Genomic DNA, 10,110 nt, shown 5'->3' with positions numbered 1-10,110 from the left:
TGCTGATTCGACTTCAATTGGAAGAAAGTCAAGAGAAAAAAAAAATACCTTGATCCAACAAATATCAAAAATGGCATTATCATGGGCAACCCACTCCAAAATTCTACATTTTTCTGCAGAGGTAAGTCGTAATCAATACTTGACAAGTTTTTAAAGTTTAATTCAATTACACAAACAACATCTAGGCAAAAAAATTTATCCGACCTGTATTCTGTTGATAAGTTGAAGAAGATGGAAATTTTAAGCGAGTATTATACAAGCTGATGTACCCTGCCTCATCCGTAACAGCTAGAATATGAGCGTTTTCATTACTCTGCATTCTTAAAATTGAGGACATATTAAAATTTCTTTAAAATATTTAGATAAAAAGAACAAAGAAATTCAAAAGCTTACTACACACATATATCGTGTAGTGATTACTTCGAGCGATGGATTATTAACCTTGCAAAAAGAGAGAGCCATTGGAGGTGAAGTCTTGCCATTGTGCTCGACAGATACGGCTCCAAGTTGGCTTGATTCCGGCCTTTCATCCACTATATAGGGTCTTTTCTTCACTGGGGAAAAATAAATAACATTAAAATTAAAACTACAGAGAACTTCAATTAGAGGGAGGAAAAAGGCAAAACAAAAAAACAAAAAAACTCTGCCGCGGTTAAGCGAACCTCGGAATCCGTTGAGCTCTCTGGAATTGATATCTCGGAAGAACGATTGAGCTATGAAGTTCTGCATTTTCGTGTTAGTATAAAACGATCTCCGTCAGATATGAAGAGAGAGAGAGAGAGGAGCTGAAAGGGGGTTTGGAGGACCGAATATGATTAGATATGGGGTTTCCCGTGCAGTTTGACTTGGCGCGAGGATGGTGGTTGGAAGAGGCGGGAAACTTTTAAAATTTTGGCATTTCAACGTGACTGAATTGGCGGTAGACGGGGGCGTCGCACAAGAACTCATTTACCCGTTGATCCCTCTGGCCCATTTGCTCATGAGCCTGCCCACTAAAAGACTCGGCAAATGTGAAAGCCACATCAACTCAATAATGGCCTCACTGGTCTTTTTTTATATCACGCACCAGCGTGTTCAAAAGATAATTTAAAGATAATGAGAATTTTATTTAAGATTAATAATTAACCTTATATACACTGTCAATATATATAAATTTATTCATAAGTTAAAGTATTAAATTGAAGTGTAGTGAATCTAATGAAGTATCTTTTGGCATCATCCTTCCAAGTTTTGGCTATAAATGAATTTAAAGGTATATTTGTATAAGTTCAATAATTTTTTTGGCAAAAAAGAAAAAAAGAGTTTGGTGATCAAATGATGCAGTCTTAAATAAGTGATTGGTCTTTTTTATCATTTACTCTTCTTCCAATGCCATACCTTTTGGGGGATTAGAGATATTTGCATCTTATGTGTATGTCTTTGGACGACAATAGAATGAAATGGTGACAATGAATTGGTTGTAACTTGGGACAAGACAGATTCAAATATTTGTTCCTTTTCTTTTTGTTTTTAATATCTTATTATTTTCCTTTTTTTTGGTTTCTTCATAGTAGATATTTTTTATTCATCATTCTACGAAAGTAGTTGGATTTGTTTGTTTTGTTTTTATTTATCAGCATTTATTTTCTCATTCTTTTTATTCTTATTTTATTTATCTCCCTCCCATGATTTTTTTGGTTAAAAATTATTTTTATTTTGCTTTTGATTTTGATTTATAAAATCTTTACCGGGGCTTTTCGGTCATTTAACAACATCCATTAACGGTGAACAGTTAATAACAAGGGCACAAATATAATTTGGTCAAACTATGCGATATGTTTTGTAATATGAACAAACCTCAAGGGAGGTAAGTGTAATTAATCTCATAAGGCACCAAGTCGGTTTTTACCCGATTAGGGTTTTTGTATCCGCACCGCCGAACAAACAAAGGCAAAACCGAAGTTCCTGGCGTCTCCTCCATTCGAAGTGCTCTCCCTAGTCGGTGTTACTCTGCCGCCATGCCGAAGCATTACAGACCTCCGGTTAGTTCAATTCCACCCGGCTCATTGTCTTTCTCTCATTGTTGTTTTAGTGAAGTTCATTTGACTGCCAAGTTCTGTGACATGTTCCGTCCGTTTTCAGGGGAAGAAAAAGGAGGGGAACGCTGCAAAATATGTTACAAGGTCACAAGCCGTCAAATATCTCCAAGTCAGCTTATCAGTTTTCAGGTGCCTTCCCCCTCCATCTGATTAACGATTTACTATTTAGCTCAAATTGCATCTGATTGTATTGGTTTAGCTAGTTTGAGAATTGCTTTTGACAAGGGATTTTGCCCTTTAAAAGTTCCCGTGAAGCAAACAAGATAAAGATTCTTTGATTGTTTCCACAGTGTTAGGGCCAACCAACTTGTATATACATTTTCTGAAAATTTCCATCGTGAAAATGCATCTAATAGACGAGGGAAGTTATAAGAAAAAGCTTTGCACGTGTATAGCTTGTAGCAACATAAGCAGTAGAAAAGGGGTTCCATGAGCATTAGCTACTTCAGCTTGTTTTGCATGGTAAAAAAGGATTACTGATTTTAGTACTTAAGGTTCATCCTTACAGGAAATTATGCATCCTCAAAGGTGTCTTTCCCCGAGACCCCAAGAAGAAGGTCAAGGGATCCCACCACACCTATTATCACATGAAAGATATTCTGTTCTTGAAACATGAGCCCCTACTTGAGAAGTTAAGAGAGATGCGGGCGTATGAGAAGAAGGTCAAGAAAGCCCAGTCAAAGAAAAACCGAGATCTTGCTGAGCGTCTATTGAGCCGCAAGCCTTCATACACACTAGATAGGCTTATCGGAGAGAGGTTGGTTGATGGCATAAATTTTGAGGTTGCAACCTTTTGTGCTTGCTTAGTTGAGGTACTTGAAAAAGGGCATCTATAACTGCTTGGGTACAGGTACCCAAAATTCATTGATGCACTACGTGATCTGGATGATTGTCTCAGTATGGTTCACCTCTTTGCTGCATTGCCTGCTATTCAGAGGGTCGAAAGGGAAAACATTCAAGTTGACCGTATTCATAATTGTCGAAGGTTATTACTTTGATTGTTGTAGATAATATTTGTGAGACTAAGTTTACAGCTTTTGAACATTTCTTGATATTACTTCATATCTCTTGTACTTATCGGATATTCTAATTCGGTATGGATTAGGTTGAGTCATGAATGGCAGGCTTATATTTCTCGCACTCATAAACTTCGGAAAACTTTCATATCTGTAAAGGGAATATATTACCAGGTATATCTTCTTCTGGTCTTCTTTCCTTCTAGTCTGAATTCCTGGTATATGGTCCTTTTCTGGTAGACATTGATAGAGCAATGATCTCTGCAGGCAGAGGTTGAGGGCCAAAAGGTCACTTGGTTAACTCCTCATGCATTGCAGCAAGTATTGCCAGATGACGTCGACTTCAAAGTGATGCTGACTTTCCTGGAATTCTATGAGGTTAGTGGATGTTGGGTTTCATGATTGATTTTTCTTTTACATACATTCAGTGTCCAGTCTCTGTGGAATTTTGCAGGGTGAAGAGTGGTAATTGTTTTCTTCTTTTTTCATGAAGATTAGAAGATAAAATTAGCTTAGGTATTTTCTGCAGGATTTGCAGACTCACTTGCTTAACCTTATATAGGGCCAAAATATAATTTTTTTTCAAAACAGGTGATGTGTGTCAATTATGAAGCATGACTTTTTATGGGTGAAGTTGGAGACATGGCCAGAGTCTCAAATTTTAAGCTTTCCTAGAGACAGTTGTCATTAGATAACACTGCTGAAGAATCATTACTTACTCTGTCACCGAATTGTATTCTCTCATGCCTTATTCATTTTATTATGGCAAAGTACTAGCATGGCACTGCCCCACTTTAGCCTGAGTGCACCTCCTTGAACTGTATAGGCACATCATATTGTGCAAAATCTTCATATCAAATTAATCAATTTCACACGCCTTATCCATTTTTATTGACTTATCTCCCTCTTATTGTAGACTCAGTGAAGATTTATTTTCCACTCATCTGTTTCTGTTTTCCTCTTAATTTCTTTCAATACTTATTTTTATTTGTTTTTTGTTGCAGACTCTCCTTGCTTTTGTTAATTTCAAACTTTATCATTCAATAAATGTCAAATATCCACCAATTCTGGATTCTCGCTTGGAAGCATTGGCAGCCGGTATTCCATTTACCCTTACTCAGTTTCTCATAAATATTTCCTTAGAAGTCAATTGGGAGAATATTTTACTTTTGTAGAATGGGTTGGCTAGAGCTGGTTTACTCTGCATGTTAATACATGAAAACTTGATACTGTATTTTCTTTGTTTCTAAATTTGTGCAGATCTATATGCTTTGTCAAGATACTTTGATGCCAATTCTAAAGCTTCTAAATTGGACTCCGAAGATATCGGTTTGTCTGGGTCCCAACAAGTTGAGGAAAAACACGAAGAGACAAAACTTGAAGAGTCTGAACTCAGACTTGCCCAACTCCAACACCAACTTCCTTCAAATGAGCCTGGGGCATTGATGCATCTTATTGGAGATGCAGAAGGCAATGAAGAAGAAGATACCAATACGAGGGAATGTAGAAGCCTTTTCAAGAATATGAAATTTTTCTTGAGCCGTGAGGTGGGAATAGTTTTGCATTGGTTATTGTGATTTTATTATCTTGTATCTTTTGTGTTTGATGAGTTGGACTGATCATTTTACTGAATATTTCCCTCGTTGATTGGGATATTGGGAAGTGGAAGGGGTTTGATGTGGAATGAAGCTATTAATGAGGTGCAGAGTCAGTCCCCAAGGGAACATACCTGCTGTAAAACATAATTCAAGGAAATAAGCTGAAGGATTGTTCATCTGGAGGTTTATAGTTGAACTTAAATGGATGTTACCTTCGTAATCCTTGGATTGAATATTTATTGCATATGAATATTTGACATCTCTTGACTTCCTGCTCTCCTATAAACTAAAAGCTTCTGAGGCATGGGAATGTTGGCATCACTATTTGTCTTAAATATGGCATGTTGTCTTCTTACATATAACATGGTAGCAGACACTGAGCACAGAACTTCTTATGCTGGTGAAAACTGTATTCTGTTTGGTTTTACACTGGCTTTCTTGAGCTGTTAGTGGGACTACTTTTTCTTGCTCACTTTCAATGAAGTGAATTTTTCATGTTTCAGAGTCTTTCATGTTTTGCCTGCTCCTTGTCATATTCTGATGTACTTATCTTAGGCATTTTCATAGTGACATCCTATTAGTATGCTTTATCACATTCACATTGTTCGTGTGATAAAAATTCATGTTGCCTTGCTGCAACTTGCAATAGCTTTTCCTCCTGAATCGTAGTCAACAGCTGTTATTATTGCAATTCAGGTGTTAAAAATAGCATTTGTAAATGTTTGTTGAGCTTTAGGGGTTCAGATGTCCTTTTAGATAGTTCTGTGATTGTGTTTCTTGTTTTGTTGTTGACAAATATGTTAAGCAGTGGTTTTCTTGGATGACTGGCTCTCTATGGTATGTCTTGTTGGTGAGTATTTGTGCACTTTAGAGTTGGGGTTGAGATATGCATCCTCTGGTGTAGTCTATTGACCTCTACTTTTTCTTATTTAACAAATTAGATGTATAATTCTGCTATCACTCTGTGCGTATGTGTAAGCATGGGTTTGTGCTTGTTTCCATGATTTTTTGTTGCTTTATATCCAGGTTCCTAGAGAATCTTTGCTATTTATAATCCCAGCTTTTGGAGGTCTGGTTTCTTGGGAGGGAGAAGGAGCTCCATTCAACGAATCTGATCAGAGCATTACTCATCAGGTCTGACACAGCAGATGTAATATAAAATGCATATGTCTTCAAATTCATTTGTCGTGTGAAATGTAATCTGATTTGGTAGATGTGATTTTGGCACCAAAACCCAAAGAACACTACTAGACATGTATTGTTGTGATATGCTAAACAACTGTAGCCACAGATTGTAGCAAACAACTGTATCCCAACACTAACCCAAAGAACACTACCTTGTGTTGTGCTGGATTGTGAGGTTTGGGATATTAGGTACCTCTGTAATCTGATCCTGATTATTTGAACTATGCATGATCACGTATGTGTTTCCACTTGTTGTAGGGGTGTTAAACCTCTAATTTGTGTTGATGAAGCTTTAACTTCTAGTCTGAAAGTATATATGATCCTAAAATTTTGCATGTGCAGATTGTTGACAGGCCAACTCAGAAACACACATTCCTTTCTCGAGCATATTTGCAGCCTCAATGGGTTTATGATTGTGTAAATGCGCGAATAGTATTGCCTACTGATGATTACTTAGTTGGAAGGTAATGTTTTATGTTTTGTGTTTGCATGAGTACGTATATCTTCCATAATCATTGACAATAAATTCAGTAGTTATTTGTTGATTCACTTTGGGGTCCATAGACCATTATCCTATGTTTAGTTCCTTAGAATAATTCTAAGTCCAAAGAAAGGGTAGGAGAATATGTAATTGACTATCACTTTTTTTGGGTTGTATCATCCTTTGGCAGGATGGTGTCCTCCTCACTGTATGTTTTCAATGTTTATGTACTAGACATTTTTATCATTTGGATGTCCTAAGAAGTTTGTCTTAGCAGGATTCCTCCACCACATTTGTCACCTTTTGTTGACAATGAGGCAGAAGGATATGTTCCTGAGTATGCAGAGACCATCAAACGGCTGCAGGCTGCTGCAAGAAAAGAAGTCCTTCCAATGCCTGGTGTGGGAACGGAAGACTTGGCTGATCCACAGACTTTATTGGTTGAAGGTATCATTGATCGTGCTGAAGCAATTGAAGCTGCTGAGAAAAAGAAAAAGGTATTTTCAAAGTAGATCTAAGCTGATTAAATGTGATACTAATTGTGTAAACTATAGTATAATTTTCTCACATAACTGTCTTTTTTTTTTTTAATTTCAGAACTAAAATATGTCCTAGCTTAGAGTATTGGTATAACTTAAGGATCACGTGCTTTTCTCGTCTGACAGATTAAATCTCATAACTGGTGGTTGTCATTGCACGTATTTATAGAAATCTAGGATACAAACTAGTTCATCATCTGATATATTGGGTTAACATGGAATGATTTTTTAAATTCTGCCGGACAAGAATTATTTTTACAAGTATCTTACTTGTTAACGGGAATTATACCTTTACTACAGTTAGGTACCTGGTATTGTTAATTGTCCGAGTGTTTTTACCTTCACTATGATTATTTACTTCGCCTATTAGATGGTGAGTATGATGGCGTTGGTCTGTGATTTAGTGGATACTTGCATTCAGAAACCTATAAATAACTGAATGGACCCTATTGGTGAAGTACTAATATTTACCAGGGAAGTCATATGTCTTCCCTTTGTGTAGAGGTTGAACTCCTTTACTATATTTCATGCCACCACAATTCCTCAAATCTGACCTTTAAGCATTCTGTCTAGATCAAATTTATGTGTCTGGAAATAGTCCTGAGTGATCAAATTTGCATAAGCGCAGATGTCTATTCTTCAGAAGCAATATCATGATGAACTGAAGTTGGAGCTTCAAGGAACTCAGTATCCTTCCATTGTGGATACAGTCAAGCAGAATGATGCTGTGGAAGAATCTCTCTCTAATTTGCTCCAGATTACTGAGGATGCTGATAACATGTCCAAGGTTGTGATGCCTCGTAGGAAGAGAAAGCTTTATGAAGCTATGCAGGTAAGTTCTGTGTATGTTATTGAGATGCATGCTTAGCCACCCCTTTCACCGAACACCAGAAAAGTTAATCTGCTTTTGTTTGGTGGTGAATTAACATGTGTTAAAAGCGATTTAAAATTTTGGAAAAAGCGTTCCCAGTTTGATCATTTATTGACCAATATGATTTGTGGCTCATGGCTACCGTTCTTTCTCGTACAGATTGGCAAACAGCGGAAACGTGCTCATGTTCACCTTCTCAAGGAAAGAAAGGAAAAAATTGACGCAGCGAAAAAGTCGTAATGGGATACTGGGTATTGTGGTAACCTGAAATGGTTACACGTTCATCTTTTGTAAAATTTTGGTCTCCATTCTCCTGCTTGTAGAACTTGGTCAAGCATTACCCATTGTACGAAGACGAGACCATGAAAAAGGGGAAAAAAGAGGAGAGGGGGGGGGGGAGAGGCAGAGGATTAGAAAGAAAAATCACTTTGTATATTGTCTTGAAGATTGCCGACTTGATTGGCTAAAGTTTTGCGGCAATTGGTGTTATTCATCTTTATCGTTCTTTTGGACTTGCAAAATTGGCTCAATATTGAGGAAGATGTATTTGAGGAAATTTTGTTAAATGTATTTGAGGAAGATGTGCTCGAAGTGGTTCTGTCATGGCGGTAAGGTTACCTGGAAAAGATTCACCTGTTATTGTCCTTTTCAGCGCGCGGTCAACTACTGAGACGTTCACGGAGCAGTTTGAAAACCGGACCGGATCAGAAATTGCGAAATTTGTCATGCCTCTGGTCTGGTTTAATAATTAATCGAAATAATCAATTGAATTGGTCAAATTCGTTTAAGAATCTATTGAATCAGTAAAAATTAGGAGGTTTAATCAGTTTCTATTAGTTTTTCTTTTCTATTATTCAAATTTTTATAATAAAGTAAATCTAAAAAATGATTAAACCTTTTAATTGGAGTCAAACCGATTAAATGACAAATGAGAAGCTTTTTTGCTTCACTTTTCAGTTTTCAGTCTAGGTTTAAAAACACGCATTCTTTTGTGCACGGCACGGGTTCTACTTGCCGTTGTCTGGGTTGAACCAAGCAGAGCACGGTTAATGGTCCCGATCAAAACTAACACTTTCCGAATATTTACAACTAGGAGGCAAAAGATTTGGCTTAACTGTTAACCAATCGTATCTTCGTATTTCATGTACATACAACTTTTCTATCTACTATGGCTAGGACAAAAGAAGCAGGGACATTTTTGAAAATTGAACAATTTTAACGGCCAAACATTTTTTTGACCGGACAAAATGATCAAAAATAAACATTAGGCTATAAAGTGAATTTAAGACCAAACATTAAGGGGTTTATTGCCATTTACCCAATCGTAAAATAGATTAATCTTTACATATTACATATACTCATATGTCCCATAAAGATAAACTGATTTCTACTCTGATTAGGCCGGATAGTCAATGTAATCATTTGTTGCTGAGTACTTTCTTTAAATGCCTTTTCATTAATACTTGTTTTAGTGTTGTATTTAATATTTCTAGTTGAATGATTAACTAATAGAATGTCATATTTACTAATTAAGATGCAAACTAAATATGGATATGCTAGCAAATTCATGCACCGACTATTTTTTCAAAAACGGAAATGGACCCATAATTTGAGACAAGTACAATAAGAAAAGAGAGCTTATTTTTATGGAAATGAAGTGGGTGCAAATATAGTGTGATAAGATTAATATAGGATTAATGTTTCCTATATATTCACTGTATAGCGTTTGATAAATGACAATCATAGAAAATTTAAATTATTTTTACACACATGTCATGAATCAGATGATGATAGTGTATATACACAGTCAATGTATATAGGATTTACTCGTTAATATACGAGCGAAGTTGGATGTTTGAGTAGTTGAAAAAGTCTATCTCTCTCTCTCTGAGTCCGAAGTTAAAATTTAAATTACCATTAAGCAGCATGAATCCATACCTAGCGGGAATAAACTCATTTAATTTGTGTTTAGATTGAAATGTTTTGATATAAAATAATTTGTTTCACAAATTCTAATTATCATTTTATCTTTCCAATCATATTTTTATTTCACATACATTATATTACAAAAAGTGTAACAGTAATTATCTCAAATAAATCATCCAAATAAACTCCTATCCAAAATTAACCCTTGGAAATGTAGCATAAAGCTTTATGATGCAAGTAAAATAAATTGCATGGGCAATCCAAACATCCTTGACCTCCTCCTCCGCCTCCTTCATTCTTCTCAGGACCGACGAGTTTCACCAAAATCTTACAATTGACACCACCGCCGCCGTCATCACCACTGTGGCCACACATACGCCTTATCCGTAGCAACAAATTTTTCCATTGCAAGTCTT

General features: G+C 36.3%; 2 protein-coding genes across 2 annotated transcripts in view; one reads left to right on the top strand and one right to left on the bottom strand.

Annotated features, from left to right (window-relative positions):
* Positions 1-900, bottom strand: part of LOC140007651 (uncharacterized) — a 16,724-nt gene extending 15,824 nt beyond the window's left edge. Inside the window, exons 1-4 of the mRNA XM_072050574.1 lie at positions 663-900; positions 442-554; positions 205-313; positions 49-113 (exon numbers count right to left, since the gene is read on the bottom strand). Of these exons, the coding sequence (XP_071906675.1) occupies positions 49-113; positions 205-313; positions 442-554; positions 663-729 (354 nt within the window). The 5' untranslated portion in view covers positions 730-900. The remainder of the gene's footprint in view (positions 1-48; positions 114-204; positions 314-441; positions 555-662) is intronic.
* Positions 901-1,878: 978 nt separating this feature from the next.
* On the top strand, positions 1,879-8,359 carry LOC113723021 (pescadillo homolog). Its single transcript, XM_027246286.2, has 13 exons — positions 1,879-2,021; positions 2,122-2,207; positions 2,587-2,835; positions 2,929-3,063; positions 3,184-3,268; positions 3,362-3,472; positions 4,099-4,192; positions 4,355-4,641; positions 5,719-5,826; positions 6,220-6,341; positions 6,636-6,855; positions 7,526-7,729; positions 7,928-8,359. The coding sequence occupies exons 1-13, from the start codon at positions 1,998-2,000 to the stop codon at positions 8,006-8,008; spliced, it is 1,806 nt and encodes a 601-aa protein (XP_027102087.2). The 5' UTR covers positions 1,879-1,997; the 3' UTR covers positions 8,009-8,359.
* The last annotated feature ends 1,751 nt before the right edge of the window (positions 8,360-10,110 follow it).

The sequence above is a fragment of the Coffea arabica genome, chromosome 5c (assembly GCF_036785885.1).
Source record: "Coffea arabica cultivar ET-39 chromosome 5c, Coffea Arabica ET-39 HiFi, whole genome shotgun sequence".
NCBI classification, from domain to species: Eukaryota; Viridiplantae; Streptophyta; class Magnoliopsida; order Gentianales; family Rubiaceae; genus Coffea; species Coffea arabica.
The sequence above is the reverse complement of the archived record's forward strand: the minus strand, read 5'-3'. Positions and strand labels throughout refer to the sequence as shown.